Source organism: Lissotriton helveticus, chromosome 3_1, assembly GCF_964261635.1.
Source record: "Lissotriton helveticus chromosome 3_1, aLisHel1.1, whole genome shotgun sequence".
Lineage (NCBI taxonomy): Eukaryota > Metazoa > Chordata > Amphibia > Caudata > Salamandridae > Lissotriton > Lissotriton helveticus.
The window spans coordinates 19,616,030-19,639,062 of NC_136061.1; the positions used below are offsets into that span (position 1 = coordinate 19,616,030).

At 42.0% G+C, this 23,033-nt stretch overlaps 1 protein-coding gene across 2 annotated transcripts in view; it reads left to right on the forward strand.

Moving 5' to 3' along the window:
* LOC144822052 (uncharacterized) overlaps window positions 1-22,880 on the forward strand; it is an 89,400-nt gene extending 66,520 nt beyond the window's left edge. The window contains exons 5-7 of one of the 2 annotated variants that reach the window (XM_078679127.1): window positions 16,090-16,203; window positions 19,172-19,267; window positions 21,514-22,880. In XM_078679127.1, the coding sequence (XP_078535253.1) occupies window positions 16,090-16,203; window positions 19,172-19,267; window positions 21,514-22,112 (809 nt within the window). In that variant the 3' untranslated portion in view covers window positions 22,113-22,880. Of the gene's footprint in view, window positions 1-16,086; window positions 16,204-19,171; window positions 19,268-21,513 lie in introns of both variants that reach the window. The other variant, XM_078679126.1, reaches the window with a different exon arrangement.
* The last annotated feature ends 153 nt before the right edge of the window (window positions 22,881-23,033 follow it).

Sequence of the window (23,033 nt, forward strand, 5' to 3'; positions counted from 1 at the left end):
TTTAGCCTCTGCAATTGGGCATTGAACTCTGAGCGAAGGGGTAAACAGCATTGTTGATTTGGTTTCCGCGGCTGCGGTGCCATTTAAATGTTTTGCGAGGCAGAGAGAAGAGAAGCGGAACAAGAGATGTTCAAAAATAAGAAAAAAACGGATGGGACTTCTAAGGCAGGCACTAGCCAAATGAATGGGGGCTGTACATCGCTTAATACCAAACTGGTCTCCCTGGAACGTTTGTACGAACGGGAGATCAGAAAGTGGTGGGAAGCCACATCACTACAGAACTATATGGATGTAGACCGGGTCCCCAGAGGTTTGAGGATTTATACTATCCCGGCGTATGAGAACCCTGATCCTCTGTTACTAGATGCATGGGCAGAACACACGGCGGCATCATGCAAGGGGAGCCTTGTCATATTGGTGCGCTTTGCCTGGAGTGACAGAGATAAGGCTCTGGCACAAATCAAAGATCTGGAAAATGATTTATCAAAGGAAGAGGATCAGGTGCTGTTGGCAGATAAACGTGAACAAATTAAAAAATGGTTGAAGAAGTATGAGCAGAAAATTAAACAACGTAAGGAAGAAAAATTCGAGAGGGATGAAAAAGATTACCTAATGGGCAGGGTCTTGACATTTGCTAAGAAATATGAAAATACCAGAAAGCAATTGAAGACCAAGATAAATAAACCGGCTACTGTCGAACTCGTGACATCAGAGTCAGAGGTCACTGCAGACGAGGCAGAGAGTGAGGAAGGCAATGACACCGGCTCTTCTTCTTTTCATGTGGAGTTCAATGTAATGAGAAAACAACAGCTGGAGGGAGGCAGGGGCAAACCCCCAGACAACCAAACAGCAAAAGGAAAACGCGGCGGGGGGGCTGCGGCAAGAAACGTAGCAGGGTCCCCACCTGTAACCCGCAGCAGCAAGAGAAACTTCTACAGGAAGAAGAATTGAGCCCTAGCCATGACAATCTGACGATCATCAATCTCACGGATAAAATTTTAACCAAGGAAGAAAATTCCGTACTAACATTGGGCTTATCCTTCTGCCCACGAAGGAATTTTGAATTTGCTCAAACCAGGATCGACGTTTTCAAATTTGCCAGAAAATTAAAACTTCATAAGTTTTTCAAACTCAAACCACATTCTGACAATATTGACAGTGCCAGTACTTCGATCACGGAGAGCAATGTTAATGAGCAACAAAGCACCACCCTGAGGTGCAGTGATCTGGGAGGATTAAGAGCGATTGAGGGTTTGCATCAGGAAATTAACATCGGGGATGTTGGTGATGTAACCAACACTCAAATGTTAGGGATTGCTGATATACCGCAGAAGGGGGGGGCCAGTGCTTTCAAACCGGTCTCAACCTTTATGCCTATGATGTGTCCTGATGCTATTGATACATTTTCAGAGGCCGTTGTGAGGGATCTCACAAGGCTTAGACACACCAAGAAATATTTGCCTTCGAAAGACAATTTCACACAACAACAACAGAAGGCACTAAAATCTTTGTGTGAGGATTCAGGCCTAGTTTGCAAACCTTCGGATAAGGGGGGCAATATTGTCCTTCTTACTAAGACACAATATGAAACAGAAGCCATGCGTTTGTTGGGAGATACAGCAACTTATATGACTGTAAATGATAAAGTATATAATCACAGTGTGAAAGAATATCATGACATGATTTTAAAGTGGTATAACTTGAACATGTTGAACACAGATGAATACTTGTTCCTACGATGCCTGAGCCCTGTTATTCCTACCTTTTATTACCTCCCCAAGGTACATAAAGATCTTGTTAATCCCCCAGGAAGGCCAATTGTGGCCTCCAATGGAGGTCTTACAGAAAATGTATCCATTTATGTTGACTCATTTCTCTCTCCCATGGTGATGTCCCTAGACTCTTATGTAAGAGACACCAAACATTTTTTGAATTGCATTAACAAAATCTCCTGGAAGGACACTTACTGTATGCTGGTCCTTGACATCGCCAGCTTATATACGTGCATTGCACATGGGGATGGTCTTAAGGCTATGGCTAGTTTTTTGGATAAACGTCCACTTAGATTCTATGAGCACAACAAAATGTTACTTGAATTTATGACATTCAGTCTAAATAACAACATATTCCTATTTGGCAAACAGCTATATAAACAGATGTCAGGTGTTGCCATGGGAGCTTGCTCCGCCCCTAGTTTTGCGAACCTTTTCGTAGGATGGTGGGAGGAGCAAGTGGCCTGGAGTAATGACAATTGCGAATGGCATAATAGGATTATCGGGTACTATCGTTATATAGACGATCTTTTTATTATTCTAGAGAACCCTATAGAAACCGCATATGACTTTGTTGATGCCCTCAACAACAACAATGTGAATCTTAGATTTTCAGGACAGATTAGCCAGACATCTGTGAATTATTTAGATCTTACTATTTACATTGATGAGAACGGCAGTATACAGACCAAGCTTTACAGGAAGGAGACAGCTGGTAATTCCACCCTATTTGCCACGAGTAGTCATCCACGACCACTTATTGAAAGCATTCCTTATGGAGAGCTACTCAGATTGAGAAGGAACAACTCCAATGAGGAGGATTATGAGAGATCAGCGTATTCTAGTCTTCAGAGATTTAGAATAAGGGGCTATAGTGAAAGTGTCTTAAATAGTGCATATGATAGGGTTAAAAAGTTGAGGCGACAAGAGCTTTTACTGCCAAAAAAATCAAAGAAAGCCAGTGATGGCTCTTTTCGCCTTATCACTACCTACTCTGAGAATGCTGGGCAAATCAAAAAGATACTCAGAAAGAACTGGAATATCTTATTGACAGATAACACTATCAAGGCTGATTTGCCAAGCAATCCTTTAGTCACCTACAGGAAGGCTCGATCTCTCAGGGACCATCTTGTTTCTAGTCACTTTCAGTCCCAAGTTATACCTCCAAAAATGGCGGTTCTCAATGGTTTTTATCCTTGTGGCAAGTGCAAGGCATGCAAGCACAGTAAGCGGACGCTTACATATCAAGTACCTGGTCTGGCCATCCCCAAACGCATAACTAAGTTTCTCACCTGTTCGACACCTTATGTTATCTATTGTCTCAGGTGTCCGTGCGGCCTGAAATACATAGGCAGTACAACCAATGCTGTGAAACTTAGAATTTTAGAGCATATGCGTGCAATTGCAAATAAGGATGCTTCCTACCCAGTAGCCAGGCACTTCGAGAAGTTGCACAAAAGCAACAGGGATCTGTTGGTGTATACCTGTCTCGATAGTGTACCTGCTAACATCAGAGGGGGGGATCGCCTTCTGAAATTAAGACGCTTGGAATCCAGGTACATAATTGACTTGCAATGCAAAACTCCTCATGGATTGAATATGCATGAGGAGTTATCAGTACACTTGGGTTGATTATTCATGTAATGATGGTGTTTCTTTTTCATTGTTATTTTGGAGAGTCGTTGAATGTATATATTACTGAAATTTCTGAAATTTGCATCTCTTGATATTTCTCATTTTAATATTATTGTCAGTTTAGCAAAGTAAGACATCATTTGTAGTATAGCCTATGATTATGGCCATCCAGGGTTCAATTATGTATTGCGCATCTTTTAGTAAGATCAAATTATGATGTATGCGCGCATTTGCTTATAGTTATATTCATGACTAGGCAATTTATGTAGTTCTGATCACTAGAGCTGGGCTCTGGCACTATATCGTGCTCGCGCACTATTTTCACTACATTTGTGCCCATTCAGGGCTAGATTTGAGGGACTTACAGTGGTTCAGAAATGATGGTTAATTTATGTTCATTTAAACGTATGGTTTTTGTATTTATATTCACAGAATCTGTGTTTTTAACCATTTTTGCCATCATTCTAACGATACTTTGACCATCTTAAGATGGCGGCCATAGTAGACTGTTGTATGTTAGTCCTTCTTTGTTTGTTACTTTGCAAATGACGCTTTTTAAAGTTGATGGGCGCCTCGGCTCTCTGCACAATTTGACGAAGCCCGATGGCGAAACGCGTCTTGTTGCTGTGAGCGTTCCAACATTAAACATCTTGGTTGGAACCACCCCTGCGTGTGCTGCATTCTTTTGGATTTAATATCCTGTGGATTTTTGGAGCTTGAATATATATATATATATATATATATATTTATTACCGAGGCTCCCATTCCGACGACGGGGAATGATACAAGCTATGGGAATCTATGAAATTTACCAATACTGGAGAACTAAAGTTACAGGTAAGTAACTTGTTTCTTCGCCGGACCTCGTGGAAAACCTGGTCATGTGAAGGTATTCGGCAGACCGCGGTTCTGATGGTGTATATATCATGTATAATCATGGGGATGGGGGAGGTAGAGTGAAAATCCTTTCAGTCTCCGTAGTTAACTTTTATAATCAGAAGGGGGAAAGGATCACTTGTCCTGCTTAAACCTTGGGTTCACAAGTCGAGGAACAGGTATCTCCCAACAAATATGACCCTCATACACGTGTATTTAGGTGATTTCTCTTCAGCGGTATATACTGGATACCCGCTTTTCTACACGTGCGTGCGTAATCATTGAGTCATTTTTTGTATTGTGCACCCTCCACCAGGAGGTTTTGCCTTAGGTTTAAGGCAGTAGTGATCGTGGAAAGTGGGGGGTCTAGTGGTGGTGTCGTTATTAAAAATCCGGACATCCAGACAGAGGCAATTTTAATAAGTCTGGATTCGGACTATAAGTAAAAAGTTAGGTGCACTTTCTGATTTGGTTAGGGATTCAAGTGCATTTAGTATATAGGGTTTAAAAAGAGGTCAACATGTTTCAGCCTTTGGTAGTCAGAGGATCTTAGGCTTTCGTCAGGACCAATGGGGGTGAATAAATAGTGAAAAAAATCGTTGTGAGAAGAAAAAAGGGTTATTGACCTGATTCTTCGTGGGTTAAGGTTTCATTGTACCTGAAAAAGAAAACATACATACAAACAGCAACAAACAGGTAGATGGGGTACGGGAAAACACATAATTATGTACAATAGTACCTTTTTGTTTTTAAGGAACTAGAAAATGGCAATACTTTTCATCATACTCATTTCAGGCGTCAACTCTTCCTTTGTCATACTCCGGTGGGCAGAAAAGACTAATACTGTATTGAGGTGCCCATAGTCTTAACATTGTACTTTCTCAGTGCGTGTTCTATAGTGAGAACCGTTGTAAATTGTGGCCGCTTTGTGGTTGCATTCACACTTCAGACATACCATGCTTACTTTCACAAATCATTCAAGTGTGTGATTATTACGTGCTAAAATAAATTCTTCACATGCTCTTTTGACCAGAAGTTGTCCGTGGGTCATTATTTCGTGAGTGCGTGATGCGTGACTCGAATGGTGCCCAGTGCGCTGTGTGCGCTTTTACTTCTAATGCGTACCTTATTATGTTAGAAGAATTGCTTCCTCGGGATTTAGGCTGATCGAGAGAGGCCTTACTAGAGGGATATTAAAGGAAAGACATTACAGGGCGCGGTCTTTTACTTGCGGTTTGTTCTTGTGCTCGGCGCGCTCGGGTGTCAGCATTACCTTAGTGCCTTCTTACTCGGTCTTGGCAGCATGTGCTGGCTCTGCCTGTCATCACCCGGAACTACAGGGCGGTGTAGTTCCGGGTGGATTTGTACCTAGTGATGGTAGAGATGGAAGAAATACTTCCCGCTCGCTCTTTTTGACCATTGATACTTTCCAGTTAGCTTCACAGTTAGAAAACAATAAAGATAAATTAATGATAATTGGTAGCAAACTGGAATTATAAGATTTGTTTGCAAAGAAACTAAATCAACATCTAGCGTTTAGAAAAGATTGGTCTTCCATATCATGGAAGTGCACCAGAGACTACCTAGTGCTGATAATAAAAACTGCAACAAGACTCACGGACGAACTCGCGATCAAGATTGAGATTTTGGAAACAAAACTGAACAACACAATCAACATAACCATCTACAAAACTCGTCTTGACGAGATAAACAAAGAAATGAAAGACAGTCAAGAATATCTAACACAGACGAAATTGCAGAAACTTGCAAAAGAATTGAAGAGGTTCTCCTTGGAACGCATTCATCCTTATAGTAGCAAAGACTACAAACTGAACGACAACTCAGATACAAACAGTATGTCTTCAGACAACAGCTCAGATCAGAGCGGAGATGATACCACAACACGAGGTCGTGGGAACTTCAGGAACAAAAGAGGACAACAAAGAGGCCGTAGCAACTACTGGCGCCCCCCTTTTTTTCAAAACAATGGACAAGGAATACCATTCCATCCATTCAACCCCCAGTTTCAAGGATGGCCAAACCCATATTTCCCGATACCCATGAACCACCAAATGCCCCCACAAGGTGCCCAAAATTACCAGCAAGGCCGTCCTTTTTTAGGGAATGGCCAGAACAACCGGAGGTCCAGGCAAAAAGGAATAACATGGTCCGACCAGACGCGACAGGTTCAAACCAGAAGCGTCACCAAAGCCAACACAGGACAAGGTCCGACAATCTAATAGTCAACTTAACAGGACTAGAATTGACAGAGAACCAGACAAGCGTCCTGAATAAAGGGTTAGGCTACGTGCCAACCCCAAAAACAGACATTTTCAAAACAAAGTGCGAACTTGCAAACTTTTGCCGCACGCTAAAACTGAAAGCGTTTTTCAAAGGAGAACAACAACCTCAAGAAGGAGATACCACTTTAAGAAATAAGTCCACCTTTTGCCCACTTAACTCGCAAGTACCCATTGAGATTAGTACATTTGAACAGGCCATCATGAAGGAAGTTGAAGAACTAAATCAACATCCTCCGAGACCTTTCCAGAACCTAACAAAAGCAGAAAAAATCGCTCTGACAGAATTGAAAGATAACCATGACATTGTCATCAAGCCTGCGGACAAAGGCGGAGGTGTAGTCCTACTATCAGCAGAAGGATATGACAAGCACTAAGGTAATGCTGACACCCGAGCGCGCCGAGCACAAGAACAAACCGCAAGTAAAAGACCGCGCCCTGTAATGTCTTTCCTTTAATATCCCTCTAGTAAGGCCTCTCTCGATCAGCCTAAATCCCGAGGAAGCAATTCTTCTAACATAATAAGGTACGCATTAGAAGTAAAGGCGCACACAGCGCACTGGGCACCATTCGAGTCACACATCACGCACTCACGAAATAATGACCCACGGACAACTTCTGGTCAAAAGAGCATGTGAAGAATTTATTTTAGCACGTAATAATCACACACTTGAATGATTTGTGAAAGTAAGCATGGTATGTCTGCAGTGTGAATGCAACCACAAAGCGGCCACAATTTACAACGGTTCTCACTATAGAACACGCACTGAGAAAGTACAATGTTAAGACTATGGGCACCTCAATACAGTATTAGTCTTTTCTGCCCACCGGAGTATGACAAAGGAAGAGTTGACGCCTGAAATGAGTATGATGAAAAGTATTGCCATTTTCTAGTTCCTTAAAAACAAAAAGGTACTATTGTACATAATTATGTGTTTCCCGTACCCCATCTCCCTGTTTGTTGCTGTTTGTGTGTATGTTTTCTTTTTCAGGTACAATGAAACCTTAACCCACGAAGAATCAGGTCAATAACCCTTTTTTCTTCTCACAACGATTTTTTTCACTATTTATTCACCCCCATTGGTCCTGACGAAAGCCTAAGATCCTCTGACTACCAAAGGCTGAAACATGTTGACCTCTTTTTAAACCCTATATACTAAATGCACTTGAATCCCTAACCAAATCAGAAAGTGCACCTAACTTTTTACTTATAGTCCGAATCCAGACTTATTAAAATTGCCTCTGTCTGGATGTCCGGATTTTTAATAACGACACCACCACTAGACCCCCCACTTTCCACGATCACTACTGCCTTAAACCTAAGGCAAAACCTCCTGGTGGAGGGTGCACAATACAAAAAATGACTCAATGATTACGCACGCACGTGTAGAAAAGCGGGTACCCAGTATATACCGCTGAAGAGAAATCACCTAAATACACGTGTATGAGGGTCATATTTGTTGGGAGATACCAGTTCCTCGACTTGTGAACCCAAGGTTTAAGCAGGACAAGTGATCCTTTCCCCCTTCTGATTATAAAAGTTAACTACGGAGACTGAAAGGATTTTCACTCTACCTCCCCCATCCCCATGATTATACATGTCAAGCAGCGAACAGCTGTGGGAGAAAATCTCATAGGCACCCATAAGAGCCTGTGATATCATACTGCCTAACAGAACGTTGTCATCATGGCAGGAAGCTTTGGACTCAGTTACACAACTGAGGACATCGACGAAATTTTGGCAAGACCGCCTCTACTTATGGAAGGTGACCTCAACCAGACTCTGTCTTCGACAGCAGAATGGGACGAGTTAAGTGAAGTAAAGAAAGAACAAGTACGAACAGCAGTACATGGCATAATCATGACCGAGTATCTCCGAGTCAACGCTGCACCCAAAGGCCTTTGGGTGACGAATGCACCACGCATTTTCTTGAAGGATCTAGCGTTTAGAAAAGATTGGTCTTCCATATCATGGAAGTGCACCAGAGACTACCTAGTGCTGATAATAAAAACTGCAACAAGACTCACGGACGAACTCGCGATCAAGATTGAGATTTTGGAAACAAAACTGAACAACACAATCAACATAACCATCTACAAAACTCGTCTTGACGAGATAAACAAAGAAATGAAAGACAGTCAAGAATATCTAACACAGACGAAATTGCAGAAACTTGCAAAAGAATTGAAGAGGTTCTCCTTGGAACGCATTCATCCTTATAGTAGCAAAGACTACAAACTGAACGACAACTCAGATACAAACAGCATGTCTTCAGACAACAGCTCAGATCAGAGCGGAGATGATACCACAACACGAGGTCGTGGGAACTTCAGGAACAAAAGAGGACAACAAAGAGGCCGTAGCAACTACTGGCGCCCCCCTTTTTTTCAAAACAATGGACAAGGAATACCATTCCATCCATTCAACCCCCAGTTTCAAGGATGGCCAAACCCATATTTCCCGATACCCATGAACCACCAAATGCCCCCACAAGGTGCCCAAAATTACCAGCAAGGCCGTCCTTTTTTAGGGAATGGCCAGAACAACCGGAGGTCCAGGCAAAAAGGAATAACATGGTCCGACCAGACGCGACAGGTTCAAACCAGAAGCGTCACCAAAGCCAACACAGGACAAGGTCCGACAATCTAATAGTCAACTTAACAGGACTAGAATTGACAGAGAACCAGACAAGCGTCCTGAATAAAGGGTTAGGCTACGTGCCAACCCCAAAAACAGACATTTTCAAAACAAAGTGCGAACTTGCAAACTTTTGCCGCACGCTAAAACTGAAAGCGTTTTTCAAAGGAGAACAACAACCTCAAGAAGGAGATACCACTTTAAGAAATAAGTCCACCTTTTGCCCACTTAACTCGCAAGTACCCATTGAGATTAGTACATTTGAACAGGCCATCATGAAGGAAGTTGAAGAACTAAATCAACATCCTCCGAGACCTTTCCAGAACCTAACAAAAGCAGAAAAAATCGCTCTGACAGAATTGAAAGATAACCATGACATTGTCATCAAGCCTGCGGACAAAGGCGGAGGTGTAGTCCTACTATCAGCAGAAGGATATGACAAGCAATGTATGAATCTATTAGCAGACACCAAATTCTACCAAGTGATTACAACTGACCCAACAGCACGTTTACAAAGGACAATAGCCCTTATGATTGAGGAAGCAGAGTGTAACAACTGGTTATCTAAAAAAGAGGCGGACTATCTGGTAACGAAAGCACCAGTTACGCCATATTTTTACTCTCTACCCAAGACACATAAAGATAAGATGCCCCCACCAGGAAGACCAATTGTCTCGGGGATCAACTCTATTCTAGAGCCATTGTCACAATTTGCGGACCAGTACCTGAGACCACTGGTCCAAACCACGCCTACCTACCTTAAAGACACAAGAGACTTGATCAATAAGTTACAGAACTTCGAGTACTCAGAAAGCAGCATGCTCTTAGTAGGTTTAGACATCGAGAGCCTCTACACAAGCCTTCCACAACAGAAAACTTTAGAGACTCTCGAATCAATATTGTTTAACATCGAATGGCACCATCGAACTCCAAGACACTTTGTACTGGAATGCTGCAGACTGGCCCTCATGGAAAACTTTTTCCAATATAAAGACACCCTCTATCTCCAGCAGCATGGTACATCTATGGGGAGTACCTTTGCTCCCAGCGTGGCGGGTCTCTACGTAAGCACTTTTGAACAGACTTACATCCATAATGTAAACAACCCCTTCTCTCGTCATATACTCTTCTGGAAGAGATATATCGACGATATCTTTTTAATCTGGAAAGGAGACAATGAATCACTAACAGATTTCCATAGGTGGTTGAACAATCAGGATGAATGCCTGAACTTTACATATACATCCAATGCGCAGAGTCTTGACTTCCTGGACATAACCATTTTTGCCGAAGGAAACACCTTACAAACAAGAACATTCTTCAAGCCTACTGCCAAAAACAGTCTGCTATCCTTTAACAGTTTCCACCCCCGCCCTTTGAGAGAAAACCTTCCTTACAGTCAGTTCTTACGACTGAGGAGAAACTGTAGCTCCATAAAAGACTACAAATCCCAAGCAACTGATCTCTGTGAAAAACTAACGGCTAGAGATTACCCTAAAAGAATAATCAACTCCTGTGCTAAACGAGCTAGAAATCAACCCAGAGAATCTCTACTTGAAAGTCACCCAAAACAGACCGATGACAGGACTACATGTGTCACAACCTATAGCCCAATAACAAATCACGTGAAAAAAATAATCAACCGCAACTGGAGGATTATAACATCCAACACCCTGACCTGGTCAAAACCAAGATTTGCAAACAAAAGGAGCAGCAATATAAAAGACCTTTTGGTCCACACAAGACCACCTCCGAAAAAGAAAAAACAACAACCAGGCCTATGGAATAACCCTCCAATCACTGGACACTACCCCTGCGGGACCTGCGTAGTTTGTGCAACCACAGAACCAACAAAAGAACTGCAGTTACTTCCAGACTTTTCATGGAAACTGAAAAAACACACCAACTGCAACACTAGCCACGTTGTATATATGATCACATGCCCTTGTGACATGCGATATATTGGGATGACGTGCTGAAAAGCAAAACAGAGACTCTGTGAACACAGGAGCAATGTCAACTGTAAGAAAAGCACGACAAAGATGTCATCGCATTACAAAGAGAAACAACATACAGCCAATGACCTGCACTGGGTAATCCTAGAAAGCCTAGATACAGTAGACAGAAACGCAGCCAATATACTGTTCGAAAAGGAACAACGTTGGGTCCACAGGCTCAAAACAGACACCCAGGGCCTTAACGATTCTGTTCCGTGGCTGTCCCTCAACAGATAAACAATACTCTAAGCCCGTCTATAACACTTTACCTCCAGTGCAGAACACAAGTGGCCTGATAATCCTGCTCACATTGCATACCAGTGACTTTTGACAGTGCTTTATGAGAGCAACAATAGAACCTTTGCGCCCTCATATAAGGCTTGGTAATTTCCATGCCAACCTCAACATACAAATTAAAAATACTAAATTAAAAACTAAATTAAAAATTGCATTTCCCCAATACGTGTACCTTAGGCCACCAACTCGGCATAAAACGGCTGCACCCAGCGGTGCATATACCTTTGCAACATAATTACAATAGATTGAATTATTACCTGGTAATCCCCCTATGAGCCAATTGACAAAAGCATTCAATTTTGCTATTGAATATAATTAATAATAGTGTTAATTACCGTCATAGACCGATTGTGAAGTATTTCTTCTGAATTTGGTGCATTTACAATTTCTTTGCAAACAAATCTTATAATTCCAGTTTGCTACCAATTATCATTAATTTATCTTTATTGTTTTCTAACTGTGAAGCTAACTGGAAAGTAACAATGGTCAAAAAGAGCGAGCGGGAAGTATTTCTTCCATCTCTACCATCACTAGGTACAAATCCACCCGGAACTACACCGCCCTGTAGTTCCGGGTGATGACAGGCAGAGCCAGCACATGCTGCCAAGACCGAGTAAGAAGGCACTAAGGTAATGCTGACACCCGAGCGCGCCGAGCACAAGAACAAACCGCAAGTAAAAGACCGCGCCCTGTAATGTCTTTCCTTTAATATCCCTCTAGTAAGGCCTCTCTCGATCAGCCTAAATCCCCGAGGAAGCAATTCTTCTAACATAATAAGGTACGCATTAGAAGTAAAAGCGCACACAGCGCACTGGGCACCATTCGAGTCACGCATCACGCACTCACGAAATAATGACCCACGGACAACTTCTGGTCAAAAGAGCATGTGAAGAATTTATTTTAGCACGTAATAATCACACACTTGAATGATTTGTGAAAGTAAGCATGGTATGTCTGCAGTGTGAATGCATCCACAAAGCGGCCACAATTTACAACGGTTCTCACTATAGAACACGCACTGAGAAAGTACAATGTTAAGACTATGGGCACCTCAATACAGTATTAGTCTTTTCTGCCCACCGGAGTATGACAAAGGAAGAGTTGACGCCTGAAATGAGTATGATGAAAAGTATTGCCATTTTCTAGTTCCTTAAAAACAAAAAGGTACTATTGTACATAATTATGTGTTTTCCCGTACCCCATCTCCCTGTTTGTTGCTGTTTGTGTGTATGTTTTCTTTTTCAGGTACAATGAAACCTTAACCCACGAAGAATCAGGTCAATAACCCTTTTTTCTTCTCACAACGATTTTTTTCACTATTTATTCACCCCCATTGGTCCTGACGAAAGCCTAAGATCCTCTGACTACCAAAGGCTGAAACATGTTGACCTCTTTTTAAACCCTATATACTAAATGCACTTGAATCCCTAACCAATTCAGAAAGTGCACCTAACTTTTTACTTATAGTCCGAATCCAGACTTATTAAAATTGCCTCTGTCTGGATGTCCGGATTTTTAATAACGACACCACCACTAGACCCCCCACTTTCCACGATCACTACTGCCTTAAACCTAAGGCAAAACCTCCTGGTGGAGGGTGCACAATACAAAAAATGACTCAATGATTACGCACGCACGTGTAGAAAAGCGGGTACCCAGTATATACCGCTGAAGAGAAATCACCTAAATACACGTGTATGAGGGTCATATTTGTTGGGAGATACCAGTTCCTCGACTTGTGAACCCAAGGTTTAAGCAGGACAAGTGATCCTTTCCCCCTTCTGATTATAAAAGGTGTATATATCATGCCAGTCACTAGCGGGTTGTTCTTACATTGTGCGGCATATATGTATATGATACAGACAGTTCTACATAGGTATCAATCAAGCATGTACATCTGACATAATAACAAAGTGTATAGAACTAGAATTCACATGTCATGAAGTGTATACAGTTTATACAAAAGGTTACTAGAGCCTACTCATTTGTATGCAAGTTTCCTCATGTCCATTCAATCCCTGCATTACAGAGTCTAGGATGTGGATCCAAAGACACTCTTTGTAGTTCAACGTGGTGGCCATGTTATCCCCTCTCCGGTGCAATTCAATTTTCTTCTAGTACCCACCATTCAAGTTGGTCTTGTGAGTGGTTAAAAGTATTGTAGTGCTCCACAAATGGTGCCCCTTGAACTTTACACCTGATTCTACTTTGATGTTGCAGAATCCTATTCTTTACTCGTTGGGTGGTTTGTCCTACATACAGCATCTAGCAAGGGCATTTAATAGCATAGATGAGGTTTTGACTATTGCAATTGGTGAATTTGGTGAGTGTGTACGTTTTACTTCTGTGGGTAAAGGAATTTCCAGTCTTAGTGTGCCTGCATACTTTGCAGTTCCCACACCTTTGGTGTCCTGTGACGGGTGGCAGTCCCAGTTGGCTCCTGATGTTACTATGCTTAGGGGTATCTAGGTAAGAAGAGACCACATGATCCTTAATGTTTTTAGCCCTTTTGAAAGTACACATAGGTGTATCTTGGATCCCAATTTGTGGTCCTACTAAGTTCCAATATTTTTTGATTATTTTCCTTTACCCACAGAAGTAAAACGTACACACTCACCAAATTCACCAATTGCAATAGCCAAAACCTCAATTTATTAGAATAGCGAAAACGTTTGTTTTATGTTTTATAATTTAAAAAAAGGACAATAATCCAAACGAAGTGAAAGCTATGATGAAGTTTGCTTCATTTTCATGATAAATTCTCTCGCAGTGCTCGTGGAGTCCAAAGAATCATTGTCTTTGGCAGTATCAAAAATGCACCTTGAGGTGCCTGCTACAGGGTGCAGGGATGAACTGCGCCTTTTTTTTTTACAATGAGAGCATGCATTCCAGTCCGAATGCATGCAATGCACGCTCCCATTGTAAAGTGAAGGAGTGTTCTGTCGCTTACTAATTAGTCGGTCGGGACCGCTGACCTGCTGTTTGTCGTTCCCTTGACCGAGACGATGTTGGGCAGAGCAAACTCCTCCTGACTTAGTAATTGGGCCCTAAATGTGGAAGGGACCTGTGAGAGTGGATGGGAAAAGAGGCATAAGTACTACTAAATGGGACTGGTTCAGGGAGGAGTAAGGAGGTGCTTAAGGGGGGACATGCGCCCATCCACAAGAGTAAGCCAATTGCTATTCACAAACTGCACTTCTAAAGATACTACAGCAAGAAGAGTAATAAATATACTCCATCTCAGAGCTGTAAGTCCAGTAACACATATGGCCATCCACTGGCAATGCAACGCTCTCCCATAAAAAATAATGGCAGTAGGGGATTAAAATAAAACCCCATAGGAAATAATGTTAAACTATTTTAATTTACTTGAGCTTTTTAAAACTATCTAAAATAAACCATATTTATTATTTTATTGTAAAATGTTCTAATAACTTTTATTAGTTAAAAAATTAATGTAACATTAATTTTTATCAAGCTATTAAATGGCTTTTAATTCTATACATCAGTTTTAATAATTATTAATACATAAAAAAAAATATATATATATATATAAATTACTTTAGGGGATCTTTATTCTATTTTAAACTTCAGAAGTTTTCTTATTTAATTGAATGTAAATTTAAAATTGCGTTAATCATCCTGTGGCATTTTAAATTTTATTCTAGACTTAAAATAAATAAAATGTGTTTACTTTAATATTTAACGTAACAGAGTTTTATTTGTTCTTTCAAGTTTAACCTTTTTTCATTTCCCTTTTCATTAAAATAGGTAGAAATGGTGGGAGATGTTCTTATGGTAAAGTAAAGGGAGAATGTAAAAAGTTTATTACACTTTAAAAAAATATAGCAAAATTATTTTTATGTTAAATATTAATGTCATTTAATTTGATATAGATATGTTAAATAATTAATTTGATCGAAAATCCAGTATTAATTCAAATTTGAAATAAATAATTAATTTAAATATATGTAATGTAATTTACATTGTTTCTTTCAAAGAGTTATTAAAATATAAAACCCGTCTAAACTAAATTATTTATATTTATTATGCATTAAAATTTACAAAAAGGTATGCATTAAATGAATTTAAATTAATCGTATTATGTGTTTGTTAAAAATAAAAGTTACATTTATTTTTAAAAGTGAAAAAGTTTAATAATATTTTTTATCATGACAAAAGGCGCGTCAGTGATTCACCCCAGGTGAGAGAAAAACTCTTTATTCACAGGAAGGATTGAGTGACTTTTAGTCAGGTTGGTACCAGCTCAGAGACGAGAGGTGATGATGTCCAGGTAGTAGTTGGATCTGCAGCGCAAGTTCACTTGTTACTCAGGACAGTAATTGAACCTCAACGTTCATTGTTTAGAGGAAGAAACGTCTTGTAGCGGCTCCCACTGACTCACTCTGAAGCCTTGGTAAAAGTCCAGTTCATAATCTGCCCCGTCATGAAAATGTATTTATTGATTCTGCGCAACCTCATGTCAAAAAGAAAATGAAATACATTGATAAAGCATTTAAATCCAGAAACCCATAATGAGGATTTTAAATGATCTACTTGTGTTTTTCTAGTAGAATATCACACTCTTAATTCCGACAATATCTTGAGGATGGACGAAGAGTTACTCCCTGGTTCGATGGATCATTACAGCTCAGAAGGAGGAGAGAGCAGCTCTGGCCTGCGCATAGGTAAGTAGGACTTTTTAAGCGAAAATTCGTTTTGTGCATGAATCAGAGAATTGGTATTGAAAAAAAGTACAAACTGAATCATATTCCGCATCCGTTGGCACCCGATAGCCAAACTTCAGCATGGAGGTGTGGAAGAGTAGATGTTTAGAAGTGCACAGGCGTGCAGTACATAAATGTATGTTACTTATCACCACTGGCTGGAGAAAGGAGGAGCCTGTTTGCTGGTGTAGAAAACAAGGGCACTCACTGAACATATGGTAGGCAGCATCGCAGAAGGAGTTACGTTTGCTCCACGGTGTGGTTTTATTGACTTCAAGACCAGGTGCATCACCCACAATGCCATGAGAAATGGGAATCACATTTAGTTGACTAAAACTAGCTCAGAACGGAGTTTTCAACCTAAATGAAAATTGAAATCCAGGGTGAAACCCATTGTACACAAACAACGCCATGTACCCTACATGATGAACGAACTGTTGGAACAAGAGTTAAAAAACTTTCTGATCTTGAACTCATCCAACCCATGGACTGATCCATATGGTTAGACACCGTTATGTCGATCTACGCACTCTTAATAACAAGTGGGTTGAAAGAGACCCATTACCCTGTATTAATTCAATATTAATTACCATGGGTGAGGCGTGTGGTTCAGTGTTGTCAACGTCTGCACAACAAACCATCAAGATGAGCTCTACTTTGATTTGATGGCTTTGGCAACATTTATAAAAACAGTATCCAGTGTTTCTATTCCACATAAGCTGTGGGACAAACTTGCTTAGACATCATCGGTTCCACTAACCACCTAGGTGTACATAAAAGATTCATGTTTGTTTTAATTGACTATAATTCATATTAGATTGTTTCAAAAATAGTGAACCAAACCACCACTTGTACCTTGATTAGCTTCTTAAAAGACAGATTTTGTGTAGTAGGTATTCCATCAACACTCATTACTGATTATGGAGTTCAATTTACCTCCTACAAAATCAAACAATTCTCTTCAAAATTATGTATTAAACTTTGAAAGCAGAATTTTACTGCCCAAAAGCTAGCAGTACAGTAGAAAGAGCTAATCGAATGTTAAAAGATTGTATCCAATTGGCATGTCTCAAGGGGCATCCAGTGGAAGAGTTGAACAGGATTTACTATGGTCATATCACACCACACCCAACCATTTCACAGGGGTGTCTTCCCCTGTCACTCCCCTGAGAGGCAGGAACCCTAGCACCAAACTATGTCCTGGTTGGCTTGCTGCAGGAGGACGAGAATCGATAGACATTGAAATATTCAAAGAGAACCTAGAAAACTACCAAAGTACAAAAAATGATACGATTCTGAACAAGGAGCTAACACCTAGATTCATCAATGTCCCGTTTTGCGAGTCCTTAATAGCGATTATTAAGGAATCGCTAATAAAGACTCGCAAAACGGGATTCATTTTTGCGATTTCTACATGTTCCTTATTTGCGATTAGCAAATTGCTAATCGCAAATTGCTAATCGCAAATAAGGAATAACTCCCCATTCATTCCTATGGGCCGAATGGCCCATAGGAATGGCCCATAGGAATGAATGAGGAGTTATTCCTTATTTGCGATTAGCAATTTGCTAATCGCAAATAAGGATGCGATTTCAAGGGTGCCAGGGGTGTCCAAAGGACACCCTGTAGCACCCCTGAAATGTAAATTTAGACTGATGTTGCGCGCACACATGTCCAAAGGACATGTGTGTGTGTGTAACATCCAACTTAGAAAAATGCACTAAAATGCATTTTTCTAAGTTTTCGCTATTTACCACCAAGTCAGACTTCGCGGTAAATAGCGGCCAAAAATAGCGAATTCGCAATTCAGAAATTGATCATGAATAGCATTTAAGGAATCTCTAATTGAGATTCCTTAAATGCGATCGCAATTTGAAAAATCGCAATTATTTGCAATTTTTCAAATTGCGAGTACATGACCCATTGATGAATCTCAAATGCCATTTTTGCGGGCGCAAACGGCCGAATTTTGCGATTCGCACCGTTTGCGCTTGCAAAAATGCTTGATGAATCTACCTGTAAGAACCGCAGATGAGTGTAGGTGATTGGGTTTTTGTGAAAATACCAGGTGCTCAGAGTGAAAATGTGAGCACATTTTCCAAACCTATATCCATCATTGAAGCTAAACACAATATAGTAAAGGTGGACAGTGGGCAAATCTTGAGAATGGACAGGCTTGCCAAGTTCACACGAGTCTTCTGATGGCCATTGTATTTTATTGTAATTGCATTCATATAGCGCTTACTACCCCTGACGAGGCGTCAAAACGCTTTTTTGGGGAGTAGCATGCTACTCTGGGACCCATAAAGGATTAGTGTTGAATTAGTATAGTGAAATATGAAATAAATTTAAGGATTCGGAAGGATAGCAGAAGGATTGAGAGGAAAAAAGGTTTGTATTTAGATAGCGCTTGTAACCCCTGCTGGGGTGTTGAAGCGCTTTTCTGGCGATTATGATAAAAAATGTTACTGTGTCTTTGAACAAAACAAAGAAAGAGAACAATATCATCACCAGGAGGTGCAGACGTACACGCAGAGGGTAGGGTGATCGCACCAGAGGTCAATTGTGGCTTTTTGTCCTTTACCTTTCTTACTCTTGACGTTGATTTTTTTGTTATTTGAAGATGTGTTATATTCTGTCATTAGCATTGTTGTGTTTATGTTGTCATTAGTTATATCGTCCACATTACTTCTTACACCTTCCTCTCCTTGTATATTCCACCACCCCTCTTCTTTACACTTTGGTTTTACCCTGATGTCAGTTTAACACATGGCTCCTGTAAGGTAAGCAGAGCCGTGAGACGGTGAATAAAGATGCGTTTTATCTTCTGTCCGTGTTGTCTATATTTGCATCAATACCATTACTTACTCACATATGCACAGGCGTGATCAGCTTACGCATTCTCACTTGTATTTTGTTTTTACTTCAGATCATCCCGTCATTTCATCTGTGTGTTCACTTAAGATAAAACAAGAAGAAGGGATGCATTTCCAGGAGGAGGTGGAACTTGTGAGAAGAAGCTCAGGTGAGCAGCTGTGGGAGTCTGGTGTTGGTTACAAGAGAATTGATAATGTGACAGGCGCAATGACAGCCAATAGCTGACCTTTGCTGGGGTCCTTCGCCTCGCTGGGTTCCGCCCGTGCCCAGTACCGTCTCTGCCCAGTACCGTCTGTGCCGCTGCGCAGGGGTTGTGGCCTCTGCTAGGGCTCTTCAGTGAATGTCCTCCAACTATGGGTATCCTGTATCCTAAAGTACAAGGCGCTGAGTATTTATGTGGCATCCGCAAGCCTTGTGGTGTGGAAGATGTGCAGGAGAAGAATGTCTGCAGATCTGTCAGAGGCCCTGCTTTGTATGCACTCCATCCAAGTGTCTACCCTGTAGATATTCCCAGCTTCCTGCTGTGCCAGCCGTTCTGCTTAGGTTGCTGCTATGCCTGCAGATCTGCTCAGGTTGCTGCTATGCCTGCAGATCTGCTCAGGTGGCTGCTGTGCCAGCCGCTCTGCTCAGGTTGCTGCTATGCCTGCTGGTCTGGTCAGGTTGGCGCTATGCCTGCAGATCTGCTCAGGTTGCTGCTATGCCTGCTGGTATACGTAGGTTGGTGCTATGCCTGCTGGTCTGCTCAGGTTGCTGCTATGCCTGCAGATCTGCTCAGGTTGCTGCTATGCCTGCAGATCTACTCAGGTTGCTGCTATGCCTGCAGATCTGCTCAGGTTGCTGCTATGCCTGCAGATCTGCTCAGGTTGCTGCTATGCCTGCAGATCTGCTCAGGTTGCTGCTATGCCTGCAGATCTGCTCAGGTTGGTGCTATGCCTGCAGATCTGCTCAGGTTGCTGCTATGCCTGCAGATCTGCTCAGGTTGCTGCAATGCCTGCAGATCTGCTCAGGTTGGTGCTATGCCTGCAGATCTGCTCAGGTTGCTGCTATGCCTGCAGATCTGCTCAGGGTGCTGCTATGCCTGCAGATCTGCTCAGGTTGGTGCTATGCCTGCAGATCTGCTCAGGTTGGTGCTATGCCTGCAGATCTGCTCAGGTTGCTGCTATGCCTGCAGATCTGCTCAGGCTGCAGCTATGCCTGCAGATAAGTCATAAGTCATAAAATTTATATAGCGCACTACATACCCAGAGGGTCTCAAGGCGCTTAGGGAGGGGAGGAGGATTACTTGTCAAATATCCACGTTTTAAGTTGCTTTCTGAATGCTAGGTGGTTCTGGGTAAGGCGAAGGTAAGTGGGAAGTGAGTTCCATGTTTTAGCCGGCAGGTATGAGAAGGATCTACCTCCCATGGTGGTCTTGTTGATGCGAGGTACAGTGGCGAGGGCTTGGTTGGAGGATCGTAGTTGGCGGGGGGGGTGTAGAAGGACAGTCGTGAGTTGAGGCATTCTGGTCCGATTTCGTAGAGTGCCTTGTGTGCGTGGGTCAGAAGTCGGAAAGTGATCCTCTTATTGACGGGTAGCCAGTGGAGGTTTTTCAGGTGACCAGAGATGTGTTCGTTACGCGGGATGTCTCATCAGATCTGCTCAGGTTGTTGCTATGCCTGCAGATCTGCTCAGGTTGCTGCTATGCCTGAAAAGATCGAAAAGCCTCACCTATAAGGATCTGTGCGATGCCTCTGGCTGTTACCCCCCAATCACTGAAACTGGAGTAAGTGTCTCCACAATGAGACCCAATTATAATCCTCAAATAGTTTGTCTAAAAGCATTTTAAAAATTCCCTGCAGTGGTTGGTTGATCGGAATTATTGAGGACCAATAAATAAGAACTGACCAAACCATTCTGGCTATGATGTTTCCTTAAACCTTGTCATTTGTAAAGTAGCGCATGTCCACCATATCCCGCAGTTGGGTCCAAGGGGAATACAGAAACAATCTGTGATTACACTAATTTCCGTAATATTATTAATATCCTGCGAAGGCTAAAGCTCTGGAGCGAGAGGAGACAATTGGGGTCCTCAGGAGCCTGAGGCGAAGCAGTGTTTTATTATCTTTATTTGCTCTCAGTTTTCTTCTTTTTCTCTACCGTCCGCTTTTTATTTGGGCTTTATTTCTTCAACTATTCCCATCTCTTCCTTGTCTTTTTATAAAACGTGTTCTTTTTCTCTCGGAATTCCCCCTGTGTAATAACATTTTAAGCTCAATTCATCCTCCATTTATTTGCATGTTTCTTCAATTTACTTTTATTTTAGCTTCATGCCCTTTTTGTAAATTGCAGTCCCTCCTTGTTTCTGTTCTGGTATTTTTAAATAATGTATTTTTATTCACTGTCATTTACTATTAGACAATGGATTCAGCAGCCATTACTGCGAGAAACAGCAGCCGCTCCGGAAGCACATCGACCACCTCCAGCTCCATCGATACCACCCCCAGGCGCCCGAGGCTGGAGCCTCCAGCGTGGCCATGCCCAAGGAGGAGGAGCCGGAGAGCGCCACCGCCCCGGAGGAGGACCCAGCCGGCAGTGCGGAGGAATACAGGCCTCCCAAGAAGAAAGCCCTCAGGCCTGGCCCCACGCCCGGCGGCAGCCTCCGCTCGTGGACCTGGAGGTACTTTGTAATGCCAGAGGGACAAGCGTTGAGGAATGCCCACATAGTGAACTGCAGGTTGTGCTGCAAGCCGGTAAAGAGGGGGATCCCCAAAGAAAAGTCCTCTCTTGGGACATCATGCCTCGCAATGCACCTGCGGAGAAACCACAACATCACGGAGGACTCCCCGCTCAGTGACCTGCTCCCGCTTCCACCAGTGTCTGCTGGAGGAGAGACGGTCCCACAGGCCAGGGAGGCCGCGCCAGCTGGACCCCACGACTTCAACTGCTGGCCCACAGCTTTCGCAGACCGCTACACGTCAACGATGAGCTCCTTTGCCCATCTGAGCCCAGACTGAGGGCACTTAAGGTGTTGTCTTCATGGTGCTACATATATGCAGGTTTTGGGGCAGTGCTGAATTTGCCAAAAGGTTTCAGCATCCCCAGTTTCTCCATCAGGCAGGCACTGGTGGATGGCTCATTGGTTGGAGTTGTGGTGTGTTTGGGAGTGTGGGGTGAAGCATACACGTATTTTCAGCTTGGAAATTTGCGCCTGGTTGCCAATATGCTAAAACCATACATATTAAAGGAAAAGTACCAATAGAAACACTGTGGTTCATTTAGCACCTTCCCAAAAAGTAAGTTCAGAAAACAGATCCCTCTATAGATGATCAATGTTAAATTGTGGCTTATTTTGTGGGTAAGGAGGGGAATACATTCTGTAGAGCTGGGAGCCAGGGGGCATAATTTAGTTTCATTCTAGCCCAGTCGACCCCCAATAGATGAGGTTTGGAGTGGGACCACGAGGAGCACGGTGCCAATGTGTAAGCAATATGTGGTACAGTCGTCTCAATCACAAAAGAGCAGCAGAGGGCAGTACAAATATTCAGGAAGAAACAGTGAATAGTAAAGGTAAGTAAAGGAAGAGAAGTTGGTCTAACTGCTAGGGCGGTCGACCTCGAATCAGGGGAAAGGGGTTCGAGTTTTGGCAATGACGCTGAACATCCAGTGGTTCTGGGTAAATCACATAATCTTTAGTATTTTTTAATACATTTTGCACTGTTATTTTATCATGTGAATTTTGTAACAATTTTAACTAATTATGCAAATAAAACCTTTGACTTTGACACTTAATCTCCCCGGGCCTAACAAAAATGAATGTGTGCACTCATGTAACGTAACTGGTGCTATGTAAAGCGCTCTGATACCCGATTCAAGTCAAGTTCACGCTATATAAAACTCTGCAAAAAAAAAAAAGTATCACACTAAACAAACAGGGA